Raw genomic sequence first — 18,893 nt, forward strand, 5'->3', positions numbered from 1 at the left:
GTTAGGACTGACAATGGGAGTGAGTTTTTAAGTAAAGGGTGTCAAGATTTCTTTAAAAATGAAGGTATCATTCACCATAGGACCTGTATTTACACCCCTCAACAAAATGGGGTGGTTGAAAGAAAGCATAAGCATCTCTTACAAGTTGCAAGGGCCTTGATGTTTCAAGCTTCTTTACCTTCTATCTTCTGGACTGAAGCCATATTAACTGCAACCTATATTATCAACAGGCTTCCCTCTAGTGTTTTAAAATGGCAAACACCCTATGAAAAACTTAATAACAAATCTGTATCTTATTCTAACATGAAAGTCTTTGGATGCCTCTGTTATGCTACTAATACTCAACCCTTTAAGTCTAAATTTGATCCTAGAGCTGTAAAATGTATTTTCATTGGGTATGCTCAAGGACAGAAAGGGTATAAACTCTTTGATATAGAAAATAAAGTTACATTAGTCAGTAGAGATGTGGTGTTTTATGAAAATGAGTTCCCTTATAAGAATGAATTTGTGGATTCTTCTGTACCACTTCCTTTAATTGAACAAAGTGAAGACATTTTGTTAGATATCAATGTTCCTAATGAAGAGAAGGAGAATCAACATCCTGCTGATATACCATCAATTCCTATACTTAGAAAATCAGATAGGATTACATCCAAACCAGCTTGGATGTCAGATTTTATATGTAGTGCTTCTGACAATCCTACTGTTATCTCTATTTCTGCCGCATATGCTAGTTTTGTGTCTTCTATCTCACCTTTTCAGGAACCATTTACATACGAAGAAGCCACATCAAAACCAGAATGGAGTGAAGCAATGCAAGCAGAAATTAAAGCTCTAGAAGAAAATCACACATGGGATGTTACCCCACTTCCCCCGGACAAGAAACCCATTGGTTGTAGATGGATTTTCAAATTAAAATTCCATTCAGATGGTTCTATTGATCGACATAAGGCTAGGTTGGTAGCTAAAGGCTACAACCAAATAGAAGGGTATCGATTATTTTGAAAGCTTTTCCCCAGTTGCCAAGGTAGTTTCAGTGAGAGTACTCATTGCACTTGCAGCTGCATCTGGATGGGAATTACATCAATTAGATGTAAACAATGCGTTCCTTCATGGGAACTTAGATGAAGAACTATATATGGAACCTCCCAAGGGTTATACAGTTCCAACAGGCCACGTTTGCAGACTCAAGAAGTCCATATATGGACTCAAACAGGCATCAAGACAGTGGAACTGTGAATTCACTTCCAAGCTGAAAGCTTTTGGATTTCTGCAATCCAAAAACGACTACTGTTTGTTTACTTATAACTCTACTCAAGGATTTCTTGCTTTATTAGTTTATGTTGACGATATTCTTCTTGCAGGAACATCTTCAACACTAATAGGTGAGGTGAAACATTATCTTAATGCCTTGTTTACCATCAAGGATATGGGACCTGCTAGGTACTTTTTGGGATTGGAAATTGCTCGAGCAGCAGAAGGCATCACACTCACACAAAGCAAGTACATATCAGACATTATTAAGGACTTGAAATTGACAGAAGCTCGAGCTGCTAACACCCCTCTGCCACCTGGGATCAAGCTCAACTCTGCCACAGATCGAGTTCTGCCACATCCAGCCATTTACAGAAGACTTGTAGGCAGACTTTTATATCTGAATTTTACCAGGCCAGATATTTCCCATGCTGTTCAACAATTAAGTCAGTATCTACAACTTCCTTGTAAAAGTCATATGGATGCAGCTACACATGTGGTTCAATACTTAAAGGGAACACATCAAAAGGGTTTCTTTTTTCCAGCAAATACTGGTTGTGACATCACTACGTATTGTGATGCCGATTGGGCATCGTGTCCAGATAGCAGGCGTTCATTGACAGGTTATTGTGTCTTCTTGGGGAAGGGACTAATATCTTGGAAAACAAAGAAACAAAACACTGTTTCAAGGTCGACGGCTGAAGCGGAATACAGAGCAATGGGATCTACAGCTTGTGAATTGGTTTGGATTGCAGCCTTAATTGCTGACTTGGGATTTCAAGTGCCTCGTCCTATTCCGTTTTACTGTGATAATCGTGCTGCGTTACACATTGTTAGTAACCCCGTTTTTCATGAAAGAACGAAACACCTAGAAATCGATTGTCACTTGGTTAGAGATCATTATCAGTCAGGTTTCATTGCACACTTATGTTCGGTCCAAAGATCAATTAGCAGACATATTCACAAAAGCCTTGACTGGTCCTTTGTTCCATAATTTACTTGCCAAGCTGGGTTTAATCGATTTTACTGTCAGTCCAGCTTGAGGAGGGGATGACAAAAGTAAGTTTCTTTACAGATGATCAGCTGCAGGGACTGAAGCTTGAAGTTACAGAAGTCAGCTAAGGGATGAAGAGGTTGTTGTTTTCGAACTTGCGATTTCGTTTGTAGAGTGCGCTTTTATTAGTGCTTTTCTTTTTCTGCGTTTTTAGTTCACTTTCTGTAAGTGCTCTAGGCTTAACACGCTTCTATTAGTTGTTGACAACTTTTCACTAGCCGTTGTACAATTAGTTGTCCTCAACCAACTTTTCTTTTCCTTCTTGCTGTATATATACAGCAGACTCTGTATCATTTGAGTAGAGTGAGATTGAATAAGAATGAAGTACTTTTCTTGCAATTCTTTCTTCTTGACACATTACCCCCCTATTGAAAAAATTATAGCAATTTACCCCTCTATACTTTTTAAAATGATAAATTATAACAAATAAAAGGGAGGTAAATTGCTTCATTTTAAAAATCATAGGAGGGTAAATTATTGTGTATTAAAAAATATAGGGAGGTAAGTCGCTATTTGTTTTTTCATAAGGGGGTAATTTGTTCATTTACGATATCACAAGGGAGTTCCTTACATTTTTTTTCATATATTTAGTGTTAATATTTTGATAGAGAAACATTCACAAAATTATTTCACTAAGAAATAAATATTCATATGGAAGAAGATGGTCTATGATTTTTCGAATTTGAATAACATTGAAAGATTAGAAACCAAATTGATGCAATAAGAAAAAATAAGAAAAAGAGAAAAAATGTTAATTGGAATTAAATTAAAAACTTACTTTGGTGGGCCCTGCACATGGAATAAAAAGAATTATTTTTAGATTTAATGGTACCAAAACACTATGGAATGTTGGAAGACTAATTTTTTCTCCTTTTTCTCATATTCACGTGATTTTTTCCACCAAAATTGTGGGGTTGACGGCCGTTAAGGCCCATGTGCACGGCACATGAACTTTGCTGTTAAGTTGGTACAAAAAATGCTTATTTTTTGGTTTAATGATACCAAAACCCAAACTTGCAAAATATGTTGTACCAAAAGCAAAACTAACATTTCGTAATGGCACCAAACCACGATTTTGCCCTAAGTTCCCCATTTTTTTGTGTTGCTTTTGGATTGATAATCTTTCTTCAGTCATGACCTCCTTCCATTGGTGATGCCACGTGGCGTTCATTCATGAATGGAGTAAGAGATGTCGCACGGAATGGAACTAGAGGATCCCGTCCGATCTCCTACCATGGCCATGATACATTTTTTTAGTGAGTCGTACATAAACATAAACTTGTAACATTTTATGTCTTAATCTAGTGGTTAAGATTAGAATTGAGGTTTCATGAACACGTTCCAAATCATAAATTCGAGTTTCTCTAAATATGTAAGTATATATCTCACTTTGTGTGAGTTATTGAATTTGTTACTGTTACTAATTATATATATTTATTGAATCCACATAATACTAATAATAAAAAAAGACATCAAAATAAAAAATCACCTGAAAAATTGTGGGTGAAAGTGTCCCATATACTTGGTCCTTTACCACCTTCAAATGCGGCACCCTCGTACTATGAAAAAATTAACCACTCTAATTAAACAGATGAATAGATAAATATAAAGCAAGCATGAATATAAAGAAAACTGAATTTTATTAAACGTAAAGTAAATGTAAGTCAAAAAATGATCGGTATACTTGATATGCAGACGAAGCAGCTCCGAACAAAAATCCAGGTGGAAACTCACTACGATTGAAATGGTCGTTGCTTAATCCGAGCCCTATGCTTGCAAATATGAGAAAATCAATTGAAAACAACACAACGTAGATGCAATGGATTTTCCGTCCTCCATCATTAAAAAGAATCCCATAATTAATCCGGCCAAAATTATAATAAAATGTAATTTATTATCCTTGTAATATGAAAAACTAACAAAAAAATTCTTATAAAAAGTAGCAAATTGCTCTCGTGTTTTAAAAAATGAAGCAAATTATTCCCCCTATCTAATGCAATTTATTATCCCTGTAATATGAGAAACCAGCAAAAAAATTCTTAAAAAAAGGAGCAAATTCCTCTAATGTTTTGAAAAATGAAACAAACTATTCCCCCTATCTAATGCAATTTATTATCCCTATAATATGAGAAACTAGCAAAAAAGTTCTTCAAAAAAGTAGCAAATTGCTCTAGTATTTTGAAAAATGAAGCAAATTATTCCCCTATATCCCTGTAATATGAGAAACTAGCAAAAAAATTCTTTAAAAAAATAGTAAATTGCTCCCGTGTTCTGGAAAATGAAGCATGTTTTGAAAAATAAAGCAAATTATTCCCCCTAGAATTTGCTTCATTTTCCAAAAATATAGAAGAGTAATTCGATAATTCTTTTTTTCTTCACAAGATATTTTTGCTTGTTTCACATATCATAGGAGGTAAATTGCATTTAAGCCAAAGCTATACTGACCCTAGAATATGAGACTAATTAAAAAAGTTGTTTTCAGTACAAAATTAATTACAATTAAAAGGGTCCAACTGAGATTTCATTGCACGAATTAAATTAATTTTCTACCCACATCGACCGTTGGACCAAATAATTTAGTTAGAAAAGTTCCAAATTAACCTTTCTTTAAAAATTAATTTCAATCAATATTGACATGAAATTTGATATATAATAGAATATATTTTATTTATTCCTTTTAAGTAAAGATTGTATTTATTTGAAAATGTTTACCTTTTTCTTGACGCTGAATGCGATCAGTGTCAACATTTTGCACATCCTTCTCCATTCTCAGATAAGTTCCCTTTCTCGTCATTCTGTCTGTGACCTTGTTACCATGTAAACCCAACTACAAGTTGAAATAGATGCAACATTTGAAGAATATATAGCCATTAAGGAAAGCTCGACATGTACTGATAACCCCTTTTATTAATTTTTTTTGTTTTGCAGAATAAAATATTATTTTCTTTAATTACAATAATGAAATCAAAGTACAGTAAAAGTTGCACTCCCAAAGCAGTAAAAGAAATAGTACTTCTAGTAATAACTAAGGGCTTTAGTTAAAATTAGTGAAAAGTGTGGTGTACTAATTTACTCGCATATGCAAAGGGTTGTGTAAGAGAAGGTGGCCACAGCTAGAAATTATAATAAATATTCTAATTATAGGTGAAATTATGATAAATTTTCATTAATCATTGCCAAAATTTAATTTTCTGTATCGATTTTGTTTTAGATTGGTGGATAGTAATGATGAGATATACCTTGCATAGAAGGTTTTGGAGACGAGAAGGGAGATACTTGGATAGTGTCGAGTTCGGACCAATTTCGCCATCTTTTTCACTTGAAATTGACGAGTTTTCTTGAGACACACAAGACGGGTTTTGTGAAAAATTAGGAATCTTCAACGTGCACAGAGAACCGAACACGAAGATGAAGAAAATGAAGAATCTTGGATTCTTGAATTTTGAGGAGGAAGAAGACTGTGGTTTCTTGGGAGACTGTAGGAGAGGATTGACGCAACTCTGATCATTCTCATTGTTGCTCTTTGAAACAGACATCATTTCACACATTTACACCCCCAACAAGACACTTGCTCTTTGAAACAGCAACGATTCCACACATATACACCCCCAACAAGACACTTGCTCTTTGAAACGGCAATGATTACACACATTTACACCCCCAACAAGACACTTGATCTTTGAAACAGACATGATTTCGCACATTTACACCCCCAACAAGACACTTGATCTTTGAAACAGACATGATTTCGCACATTTACACCCCCAACAAGACACTTGCTCTTCGAACATTTACACCCCCAACAAGACACTTGCTCTTCGAAACAGACATGATTTCGCACATTTACACCCCCAACAAGACACATGTACAGTAGTGATAAAGAGAGCTCTTTAATTCAAAGAGAGAGAGTGCCATGCGGTCAGTGTTATATTTTAAAATCTCTTACAACTAAATGTATGGAGAAAAATCCAGAAACCTCTATTGATGAAAATGTTTAAAAAACCCCTTGTTAAAATTAAATTATCAATTATCTTTCTTATGATATAAAATAATGCTAAAAAGATCCGCTATGCATAGAAATTGGACGACACGCGTTTTGACGGCGAGTAGGCTATGAAAGTACACCTATGGTCCAAAGTTTTTCAAAATTTTAGCAGTATTTGGTCTTTTATCTTTAATAATCAGCCCTTAATGCTCAAAAATTCAACATGCTTCCGAAATAAATTAAACCCTCATAAGTTTGTACCTTTTTTCGATTATCTTGTTTTCGGGTATTCCAAGTCATCGGTTCTACGGACTTCCTCCAACCACACTACCGTAACAGATAGTTCGCAGGTACTTGGCACCTTCAGAAACGAAACAGTACAACCCTATTTCGTTTCCTACCTTAGGGAGTACAAGATACTCCGATACAGAGACTTAATAGAAATTTGGATAACAAATTGAATAGAAGCCTTACCTTTATTGAAAAAATATAGAAAATATTACATAGATAATATTCCTCCGAACTGTTTAGCCTCTCATATCATAGAGGACTTGACTTGTTGGGGAAACCCCCATAAATTGAAATATTAAAATAAATTATTGAAAAGACTCAAGAATTCTATGCTTTGAAGAGTAGGATAAGTTTTCTGATAATCCCCTCTGCTTCGTTGCATCTTTATTTATAGGCATCCACGGACTTCAAATTCGGACTCCAAACTTGTTTCTTGATAATGTCATTGCATCATCTTGTCTTTTTCAAATGAAGTCCCTGCGTTCGTCATTGCCTCGTTTTGTTCAACTATTGGTCATAATAGCTTATCGATCACGTGATTCCAGCTAGCTTTCCTACTTTGCTGACTGTTGGCCTTTGTCATTTTCTGCCGATAGCCTTACCTTGCTTTTTTACAATTTTTAATTTTTACTTCTTTTTGTAAAAATTTTTTTTTTCCTTGTCCTGGTCTGGTTCTAGTTTATTTTGTGTAATCGGAATTTTTGTCCCGAACAAAGGCTTCTCTTATTTTTCACAGCAAGGGCATAAATGGTTATGTCATTGCCCAACATGCAACATGTTGCATGTCTTCATCCTTGTTGCTTCGGTCGCCGACAGCTTAATTTTCCAAATTAACATTCTCTTCTTTTCAAACAAGCTTTCTGCGAACTTTGTGCTTTTTTCTATCATTGAATTTAACAGGAACGATCCATTCACTTTGTTTGAGAAAATCTTGAACGGATACTTGACTTTGTCCATCTTCGTGAGACAAACCCCATAATCTCTAAGCCCTTATGGTAGAAATATTGTCTTTGTTAATAGCTGATACCAGGCGAGCTTCTGCTGAGGCAGCTTTAATTTTATTAAAAGCTACCATTTCTAGCCTCTGCAACTTTATAAAATGAAATGTTGGATGAAACCCCTTTCATGTTGTTTCTGGAGCAACTGATACGAATTTTATCTCCAGAATATCGCTTCTTTTCAGGTGGGGGTTGTTTTTCCATGAATCAAAGACCGCACCACTAATCCATTCCGGAAGTTTTGAAATTTTTCAAAAAGTTGGTGACATAGTATGAACTGAAGCAAGAGCTCCAAAATCATACCATTCTCGGACATCTTTTGTTTCAACCCTTCTAACATCCAGACCCTGTTATATTTTTCAGATGTTTCGATAATGGTCTTGCCTGGGTTCACTTCTTTGTGAGAAATTAATTTTTCCCACATTCGCTGATATTCCTACCAAGCAGAAGAAGATATCAATTCGTTAGTATTAACCTTACAAGTGTCTGTCATTGGCCTAAGGCTAATCTCTCCCTCTTTATCCCCAAAGGTGTTGGGTGACTTGCACATATAGGAGTTTGCACTTCGTGTGATTCAATTATTGCCGTTTCACCAGAGTCTAGTGATAGCCTTGTGCAATTGGTACTCGAATCCAACGGTACAGGTCTAGAGCCCTGTACTCTAAAAGCATGTTTAGGTCATGCTTCCTCAACTCGTGAGTCATCCCTAACGGTGATGCATTCTGAATTGGTTCTCGTAAGTCGTTCCATAGCGATGTGGATGCTAATAAGGAATTTCTTATTACGACCTGGACAGTGTCTAGATCAGTTCTTTGGATTTGTCCGGCAACTTGGGCATTAACCGCTAGCTGTCTGCACTTTCTGTCATGCTCATCAAGATTTTTCCCGATGTGCCTGAGTCTCAACATGATGGAGTTTGTTTCAAATGCCTCCATCTCTCGTCAGGAAATCTGCAAGAATATTTTCATTAGATTTTATAATGATAATATTATAACAATAATATTGGCATTCAACTTGCCATCTGATAATACGAGCTTTCTCTATTTTCGATTCTAATTTATTTTTTAAGAAAATCTTGACATTAGTATTATCAACTTTTAAAGTAAATTCTTTAGCAAGTAAAAATAAACGCTATTTCTTAAAAGTCTTTCAAACCGCAAAGAATTTTTTCTTGTTAATATGCCAAATTTTGGCTTCTTGCTCTGAGAACAACCCTCTTGTGTATCTATAAGGTTTTTCCCTTGTAGTTATCTTCTTCATGAGCACTACTGCCCATCTGTAGTCATTGGCTTCTGTGTAGACTACCAATTCATCCCTGTCTTGCGATATAGCAAGCTTCGACAGGTTACTACAAACCTATTTCAGCTCAGGAACTCTTTTTGTGCGGATTTCTTGCCATTTCTACTTTGAACAATTTTTTTTAAAAAAAGTGGTCAAAATCCTTCATGTATCTTGCAAGATCCTTAAGAAAGATAACTGCAAAATTAACAACTCCCAAGAAGCTCTACAAATGCTTCTTGTCCTTGAGTACGTCTAAAAAATTATGGATTTTCTCCACAATATGGTCCTGTAACTCAATCTTGTTTCATCAATAAGAATTCTAGAAATTAGATTTTATTGACAACAATAGTAGCTTTCTTTTCAGAAAGTACGAAACCTTCTTTATGACATGCATCAGAAAATATTTCAAGATGTTTAATATGTTATTTCATATTTTTAGATGCAATCAATATATCGTCAATATAGACAAAACATGAATTCACAACAATCTTTAAAAAGATTATCGATGTTTCTTTGGATATCTGGGGTGCATTTTGCTAATCCCATTGAAAGTACATTCCAGATATATTGTCCCTGTGGTGTGGAGAATGCTGTAACTTTCTTTAATTCACTCTCTATCTTAATATGATAAAATTCAGATTTGCAATCAAATTTAAAAAACATTTTGGCCCCTTTAATGTAATCAATTAAGTGTTCTCTACTAGGATTGTAATAACCATCAAAATATAATATTTTATTAATACCTTAATAGTTAGTTACCAACCTGGGTTTACCTCTCTTAATCTCACCATGGTTTCTTATCAGAAATCCAGGGCCGCTGTAGGTAGAGATTCCAGGCTCAATGAGTCCAAGACTGATATGCACTTTGATAATCATCTGTATATCTTCTTGTCTTTCATGTTCATTTGGATAGGTTTGTATCGAACGTACTCGTACTTGCATTTTCCTTGAGCTTTAGAGTACTTTGATCTTGTTCCTATCCCACCATGTCAATGGCTTTTCAAAAAAGTTCCTCTAGATGAGCCTCTTGACATTCTCAAGAGAAAGCCTGCTTTCCTCGCTGATATATAGCGATTTCATTTCTAATAGTGCTTGTTTAAGGTCCATAATTTCCTCCTCGAATTCCTTATAGAAGCTATCATTGTCTATGAGCCCCTGTTGCCTGAAAGACAAAAGAACTTTACCAAATTTTCTCTTATCCTGCATTTTTGGATGAGTTAATCTGGCATCAAAATCACCACGTTTGTTGCGAAAATTTATTGGCGTTATCCTCTTAAATACCTTTTCTCTTCGCAACACCTGTATATCACTACCACAGTTAGTAGTAAACATAATTCCTTTGATTATCTTGCATATATCTTGCAAATATTTGAATGAAATTGTTACCTAGCAAGATAATGGCACCTGTATCATGAAAGTAAATAGGAGGTCTTTTTACCCTAATTCATGGGGATTTAAATGCTCCTCCAGTCATGATCTTGACTTCTCATATTCCCGTATTGAGTATCAGGATTTTTTGTGAAAAATCCCTTCCTGCAATAATGGGTAAGGTTTTCCTTGCTTCTTTAGGGAAAACTCCAGTCTTTGCCAAAAAAATTCCTAACCCTGAATCAATATAAGCTGCGAAATATTCTGTCTTATATTGATCACACAACATAGCAACAGATATGCATATAGAAAAGAGACTTGTCATTCAATTTTTATGGTAACACAATCAAAACTGAATTCGATTACATTACGTTTCTTCCCCATGGTTTATGATCTTTGGGGAGACTTAACGCCAAAGTCATACACCCATATTATCGTCTTGCAACACTTTCAACTAGAATTTCATGGCCTGTTATTTCTGACAAGCCTTCATATTTTCCAACAATTGGTTGCTGCAAATGATATAAGTCATCACAAGGTAAACAATTTTCTTTCTTGGTGATGTCAAATTTTACTTGTATTTCCTTTCATCCTTCAGGACATCTAAGTTTTACATTATCTACCCTAATCTCCTGAGGAGTTAAAGCTTTTAATAACTCTTTCTCCTTTCTTTTATAGCCTGTAATCCTATCTTCCGAAAAGACATATGACTACTAAACTCAATTCTAGAGCTAAGTGTTCTATCTAAAACTGGGTGATCTTTTATGATGATATCAACACCACCGATTTTAGGTATCCTAATAGGATCTGGTGTCATTAACTTGACAAATTCCTTGAAAATTCTGGGAATCTCAATATACTCTTTCATAAGAAACAAATCTGAATGATGGGTACTGGAAAGGGCATATACTATTCTATAAGTTATAGAATATGGTCTATTTCCTTCTTTTATTAGATCTTTTCTTTTAAAATCTTCATAAAGGGTTAAGACCCTACAGAAAGCTTGGTTTGCTAGGTCGTATGCAATCCTAGGATGAATGTCAAACATTAATTTTCCTGCATACAAATTACCTATCATTGTTCCAAGACAACCATCTCTTAGGTTATTGCTTCTTCTATCCATTATAAATAAATGTGTTTCTAAACCAATTCCTTCTTTAAGAGTTGCTTTTATTACTACTTCAATAGTTCCTATATGGATCCATTTCATAGTAACAACTGCTTCTTCTCGAAGCTTACTTAATTCTTCAAGAATCTCTTATTTAGGAATTAATTGCATCTCCATCACATTACTAGTAAGTTTCATAGGTATAGCAAACTCACATGAACTTACTTTGTAAATTATGTGATGCTTTCTTTGGTTCAGGACTTTTCCAATTCCTCCAATTCTAATTCCATATTCTGGAAAAGAATCCTGACAGGCTTTCGGAGGTTTGAAGTCTATCACCTTCGTTGTAGTTATTCTGACTCGGTTGAATATCCAACAGAATCTATTTCTACTTCTTCCTCATAGACACTTTCCTATGATGAAAAGTCTTCGAATTGGTAAGTGGGTACCAAATCGGCATAGTAGACTGCATCCAAGATGTCATCCGTGGCATCAAATTTTTGTAATTCACCACGTTTCTGTAGGCAATTGGGAGATGTATATCCTCTTGCTCCGCAGGTCCAACAATTGCAATCTTTGAAACTTTCATTGGCTCGGGTACGGGCTCGTTTGAAAGTTCGTCTTGTAGGGGTTCTTCCGGTGGATCTTGCATCTGTTCGTCTAGATCCTTGGGATGAAGCCCTTGTTGGTCCTGTTCTCCATCCAGATTTGTAAGTTCCGACTTTGTATTTGGACCACCATGATCTCCGCGAGGAAAAGGTTCTTCTGGAACTCTTGGGGTAGGAGTTACTATTTTGCTTCCTCCTTTTCCTTGGCTCGCTTGATTATCGTATAATGGTTGAGTCCTTTTGATTTTACCTCTTAATCTTTTCATGTTCTTCTGGATGCATGCTTGATAACACCAATCCTTCAGTTTGTTTTTAAGAAAAGACATTCTTCGTGCCACTAAATCTAGCTGTCCTTCAGGTACTTTGTATGACTCGATCAACATTTCCCTCCATGGACTACATATCTTATCGAAGAACATTGGGGTTGCTACTTCTATTGTTACTCCACTCTGGAAGAAATACTTGCGAAACCAATAGATATATTCATCTATTACGCAAATACTTCTTAGTTCAAGGTGGATAATCTCTGGCCTTTTCTGCTACTTCCTTCGAAGTATCCATCTCCTATGAAGTGTTTTTTGATAAGTCGTCCTAGCCGGTCTGCAATTGCGCCTTTCGAATCTCCGACAAGGATGCTGGCTTTGGTATCTTCTGGGGTATTGTCCCATCCGATCTTCACAGATCCCTCCAAGCTCAACTCGACGAGTTTTATGAAGTTTTCCTTTCGAGCTCTAGGGTAGTTGCTGCTATCTTGATGGTTGGCAACCCATTCGTCTATCAACTTCTCGGTATTTCGAAAATCGATAATATCCAGGTTAAGTATAGCGCCGTATGGATGTAAGGGCTGGAGCATGGTCTTTGCCCAAGGTATATTTTCAGGCACTCCCTTTGGATTTCTTCCTGGATTTTCCTTTGGTCTAGTTCCCACAAATGTTGGAGTGGCATTAGTGCTGAAATTCGCACTTTCTCTCATCGGTTAATCCTGTGGAGGTTCATTAAAACATGTACTTTCCTCCAACAGTGGTAGTGCTGGAGTGACTTCATTCGTTTAGATGTTGACTAAATCTACAATCCTAAGTTGGGAAAAAGATTCTGCCAATTCTTGTAGATCTGATAGATCCGCTTTGATAGATGCGATAATCAGATCTTCTCTGGATTTCAGCTTTGGAATCTTCGTAACCTTCCTCTTCTAGTGTAGAGGAGGTACTGTTCCAAGGGCGTCCCTGGTTCGCTCTTGTCTGGATTTTGATGTATTAGGGTTCTCCCTTTGGTTTCGCTTTAGATCTGCAATTTCAGACTTCAGATCTGTAAGATCCTTGTGTAGATTTGGAAGGATTTTAAGAACCTCGTCTACCTTCTGGCTCAAAGATTCTATTTTCATAGGTATATTATTTAACCTATGTCCATAGTCTTGAACTGTCTTTTGGATCACCCTTAGATCTTGAGAGATCTTCGATGTATCCGGCTCGAACTCTTTCCAGTCAGTTCCTTTAATCATAATTTTTACAACTGTAATTACGTAGGAATTTACTCGTTTCGCTTCACTTGGCTGGGATTCTACCATGGACTTCAGTGGAGTGTATATGCCTCACTGCATTTTAGGAAGTACTTGTCGAACTTCAAAATTTCTCAGCAATTCTTATTCTTCTTCTGGCATGAGAAGTTTTGTATCAATCCTTTTGGGATCAATTCTTGTTCTCATCTTTGTATTTCCAGAATTTGGAAATATTCCTTGTTATCATTGTAACTCGAACTTTTGTTCGGTTCTCTCTCAAAGAGTCTCCTCCAATAGTGGATAAATAATATCAAAATATAATTTAATTATATTTCTTCAATAAACATAGGTTCTGATACCATTTTTTGAGAGTATGGGTTTAGCATGCAATTAGAGATGAATGAGGACTAAATGTGCAAAATTTTAGAAAATCCATGGGACTAAAATCATTGACCAGGGGGTAGTGTGATAATTTATTCATAACACACGGGTGGTTTTTGATATTAAAATTTTCATAGCAGGTTTTTTTATACTTTCATATATGACAGGGTGTCAAAATGAATTTGACCCTAAATGTATGTGATATTTATAGCAAATTCAATTTACAGTATTGCCATAGATAATTGATGTTATTTTGCAATTCAGGCATTCTGCATTATATGTGAAGACAGCAGACCCCTAGACTAAAATTCTTGCCTTATGTTTGGATATGTGTTTTGAGTGTCTTATTTTGGATTTTGGAGATAGAGAGAGAAAAATAGAGATAAGTAAGTGTGTGTTCAAAATAGATGGTATGTTTCAATTTGTAATTTGAGGTAATTTAAAATATTTTAAGATAAGTGGTGTAGGTTTGATGTTGGGATTTGAGAGACAAAAATCACTGTTCATTGTCTAATCATATCTTTTTTATATATATTTTTATATATAAATATGTATATATTAAATATTGTATATTTAATGTTGTATTTTTTTTAGACAAAAATCACTGTTTATTGTCATATCATGTCTCTTTTATATTAATTAATGTATATATATATATAGAAACTTGAAAAATAAAAAAACAAACAAATAAATTATAAATATATAAAAACAATCATTAAGTATATTTTATCTGGTCTCGAAAGAAACAAAAAATATGAATCCTCTGCTTACTAATTCTTTGTAGGGATTCGGTATTAGGCTATTAGCTTACACTACTGGATATTAGCTTACGTAGAAGCATTTTATAGATATGTGATCCGGGTCGAATTATTCGATCTCCTGAGACGATCTCACTGTAGATGGATTAACTCTTTCGAACCAGATTTTGGGTTCCCTGAGAATAAAACACGAACCGTGAGCTCGTTGGGCACATCCCCGACAATGACCCTCCGACACTCAAGTTAGGTTGATCGAGAGAAATATATGCAATCTCAAAGTTCGAGCTCAATTAATGCACGACAGTTACCTCATTTATGGCACATCGGGGTCTATTTATAGAACACAGTTGTACGTTAAGTACTAGGCCACGTGGCCTCATCTTATCGGTGTGTGTTCTGATCGAACGGTTGTCATCATCCGGGTCTTTGGTCAGTCTGTGCGATCCGGGTCGGGTCAACTACGACCCATCCGCTACAAAACACGCGGATCCTAATCGCGGAATGACTATAATGCCCTTAATGAAGGGTGTTTGGTCTTTTTGCAGGGGTGGTATGTGCATACTCATCATTACTCCCTCACTTTCTCAAAGTGCAAGTTCGTTTCTTTGAGGAAGTTGAACCGTCGCAACCGTCGGATATCAGGGTAGACACATGCTGACATCTTATCGGTTTGTTTTGCGGCGCGCATCTCGAGAGCGTCTTGTCTATAAATACTTCAAACGTTCAAAACTTTTTGCCTGCCCCACATATAGACTTTTTGCGACCAGTCTTCACAGATGATGTCGGCCGAACTCCCACTGTCGATCAACACCTTGTGGACAATAAAATTTGCGATGTCCAGTTTAACGACCATGGGATCGTTCATGTCTTCAGTCTCCTTCGGTCTGTCTGAACTATCGAAAGAGATAGCCTCTTCTTCTTCCACTTTCAATATGAACTCCCTCTCTCGGTTTGAACCGGTTGTTCGAGCACATCTCTTTCGTGTTCGGCTCGAATCTCCCGCGCTTGGTCCTCCCGCAATCGTGAATATGACACCCTTGGTGGGTGCATTGTTTCCGCCCATCGGGGCCCTGTCGGTTTTTGATGGGCCTGGGTTTCTATCCCGATCGCGGCTTCTCGATCAACTTCTACTTCCTTCCCCACTGATTCTGCAGTTTTGGGGAACACGGTCTCGAAAGTATCCCTGCCTGACCAGTCTTTCAATTTCGTCCTTCAACTGAAAACACTCCTCCGTGTTGTGACCCTTCTCGCGGTGAAATCTGCAATACTTGTCGGAGAACTTTTTGGACGGGGTATATCTTGTGTGCCTCGGCCATTTCAAGACATCGGCGTTTTCCACCATCATTAAAGCTTTCTCCCGTGACATCCCCAGTGGAGTGTAGTTGTGAAATTTTGGGATATATTTTGGTTCCTTTTTCTTCTCTTGCTTCGATTTGCTGCTACTGCCCTCTCGATTCTCTGTAGGTCGCCTGTGCGCATGGTCGCGTTCTCTTTGTTCGAAGTCCTTTATCGCGTTCATCTCTTCCTCGTCTATGTATTTCTGCGCTAACGCCATCAACTGTTCCACATCGCCGGCCGGGTCGCGTGCAAGGGCGGACGTGAAGGGTCCTTTCCGCAATCCATAGATGAGGATGCTCACCAGCATATCAATCCTCAATTCTTGTACCTCCAAGGTCTCATTATTGAATCTCCCCATGAAGTTCTTCAGTGTCTCCTCGTCCCTCTGGCGGATATTGAATAGATGGGTGTTTGACCTCTTCTGTCTCTTTTTGCTTGCGAAGTGGAAGTTAAACTTTTGTATGAGTTGCTCGTAGGTTTCAATGCTTCCTCGGGGTAAGTTTGTAAACCACTCTTGTGCTTTCCCCATAAGTGTGGTCGCGAATAACTTCGCAATGATTGGAGCTGTCTGTCCATACAGGTTTATCACCATTTCAAACGCAGCAACATGCTCTTGCGGATCTTTCATTCCGTCATATCTCCTCAGGTCGGGCACCCTGAATCCCGGCTCAACTGTTTGAATTAGGATATCGTTGCAGAAGGGAGAATTTTTGTTTTGCGAAACTATCTCTCCACGTTTCTTCAGCTCGTCAATCTGTTTATTCAGGCTATGTATCTGTTTGCCCACACTTTCGACCTCAGCTCGGGATATTATGGGCTCTCGTCTCTTTTCGCGAACATGGCTGCTAGAGCCGGCATTGGAGGATGCTGGACGCTTGCTACGATGTTCCTATTCGCCTAGCACCCTCGATTCTCTCAGTGGTTCGGCATTCTCGAACAATTGTCTCCTCGCCGTTTCTTTTACCAACGGAGTTGCAGTTCTTCTTTCGTATTCCACGATTGCTTTCCGGCTAGCTTCTTCCATCATTCTCTGTAGCTCCTCTTGGGTTAGTTGAATGGTTGTTCCAGTTCCTTTTCTAGGTGTTTCCTCCTCCCCGGCGTTTCTCCTCGATGAACCCTCCATTATGATAAGGAATTCTCAGATCTTTCCCACAGACGGCGCCAACTGATCCGGGTCGAATTATTCGATCTCCTGAGATGATCTCACTGTAGACGGATTAACTCTTCCGAACCAGATTTTGGGTTCCTTGAGAATAAAACACGTATCGTGAGCTCGTCGGGCACGTCCCCGACAATGACCTTCCGACGCTCAAGTTAGGTTGATCGAGAGAAATATATGCGATCTCAAAGTTCGAGCTCAATTAATGCACAACAGTTACCTCATTTATGGCGCATCGGGGTCTATTTATAGAACACAATTGTACGTCAAGTACTAGGCCACGTGGCCTCATCTTATCGGTGTGTGTTCTGATTGAACGGTTGTCATCATCCGGGTCTTCGGTCAGTCTGTGCGATCCGGCTCGAGTCAACTGCGACCCGTCCGCTACAAAACACGCGGATCCTAATCGCGGAATGACTATAATGCCCTTAATGAAGGGTGTTTTGGTCTTTTTGCAGGGGTGGTATGTGTATACTCATCAATATGGATTTCCATCTCTATACGGACATTAATTAAGGTAATGATGACAGCTTTTCCGACTTGACATATGTCTAATTTCCTATGGTCCTCATGTCTACGTTTGACAGCTGGGGTGAATTTAAGACCAGTTGGCTGCAGATTAGAACCCACCCTGTCAACTTCGATCAAAGATCCATTCTTTTTTCTTTTTGTCATTCATATTAATTGAAACCAGATCTGCATTAAACGGAAATAATATATAACCTAGTAGTCAATGACAACGTTAAAATTGTCATCATAATAGTTAGTAAGTAATGTATAATGACAATGTGACAACAAATACAATTGTCCTCATGCTTGTCTTGTAAATATTCTAACATCTCATTTAAGAATGTTCTTTTTATTTTAGAGTGTCAATATTTATGTTGTTTTGAGCGATGAAAAATAACTTTTTCCAAATCAAAATTGAAATGTGTTTTTCTAAATAAATTTTAAGCCTCGCCTGAAATTAAGAGGAAATAATGATTTTTCAACATTTTTTTTCTTTCAATAGTCTTGGACGAATTGATCATCCTTTTGAAATTAATAAATAATTTAAGAAGACGTAAATGATCAAAAAGAAAAGAAAAATGACTAATTTGATTAAGCTAAGTTTTGGTGGTGTCCTCTCCAACCAAAGGACAATATACTCTCGAACTTTATGGGTGGTCATGTCCTAAACGTTGAAGAGTTAAGGGCCACTAACATTATTTTCATGCTAATATATTTGATATTTCTCAATATATTTAGTATTTTTACATTAAATTATTGCACAATTATTTTCTAACTAAAAAGAATTTTTAATAATTAAAGAATTTAAATTAAATATGGAGTAATAAGTTAATATGTATGATAGATAAATAATAAATATAATATCCCAACAACTTATGTGTACTTTTAAAAAGAAATTAAGTATACATATATGATTACCAAAACGTTAAACATTTTTAGGGAGAAAATCAATAAATATATTTTTTCATATTTTTGTAAAGAAAATATTAAAAAATAGATATGTACCGTTTTTATTGAACAAATTAAATAAAATTTTTTAAATAATTTTTTTTGTATATTTATTGTACTTATTCATTACGTAACTTTTAATCCATAAGATGTCATAAAATTTTAACTATCTAACTTACTAATCATATTTTACTTTATCATAATTAAAAGATTTTTTCTTCAATTTAGAGAAATTAATTAAACTTAGAATGCAAAATTATTAGAAAAAATTCCTTTAAATTATATATATATGTGTCTATATATTATATTGGAAATTTGTCACTACAAAAAAAATACGGGATTTGGTGTAGATAACGC

General features: G+C 36.4%; 2 protein-coding genes across 4 annotated transcripts in view; both read right to left on the reverse strand.

The window, feature by feature from the left end:
* LOC105173365 (beta-glucosidase 13-like) overlaps positions 1 to 6,168 on the reverse strand; it is a 30,036-nt gene extending 23,868 nt beyond the window's left edge. For 2 of the 3 annotated variants that reach the window (XM_011095077.2, XM_011095076.2), the window contains exons 1-4: positions 5,548 to 6,168; positions 5,021 to 5,135; positions 3,993 to 4,075; positions 3,798 to 3,867 (exon numbers count right to left, since the gene is read on the reverse strand). In XM_011095077.2, coding sequence (XP_011093379.1) covers positions 3,798 to 3,867; positions 3,993 to 4,075; positions 5,021 to 5,135; positions 5,548 to 5,856 — 577 coding nt within the window. In that variant the 5' untranslated portion in view covers positions 5,857 to 6,168. The remainder of the gene's footprint in view (positions 1 to 3,797; positions 3,868 to 3,992; positions 4,076 to 5,020; positions 5,136 to 5,547) is intronic. The other variant, XM_020697644.1, reaches the window with a different exon arrangement.
* Positions 15,702 to 17,042, reverse strand: LOC105173767. The gene is made up of 2 exons (XM_020698053.1): positions 16,884 to 17,042; positions 15,702 to 16,694 (listed from the first exon to the last, which is right to left on the reverse strand). The coding sequence occupies exons 1-2, from the start codon at positions 17,040 to 17,042 to the stop codon at positions 15,702 to 15,704; spliced, it is 1,152 nt and encodes a 383-aa protein (XP_020553712.1).

Source organism: Sesamum indicum, linkage group LG11 (genome assembly GCF_000512975.1).
Source record: "Sesamum indicum cultivar Zhongzhi No. 13 linkage group LG11, S_indicum_v1.0, whole genome shotgun sequence".
NCBI classification, from domain to species: domain Eukaryota; kingdom Viridiplantae; phylum Streptophyta; class Magnoliopsida; order Lamiales; family Pedaliaceae; genus Sesamum; species Sesamum indicum.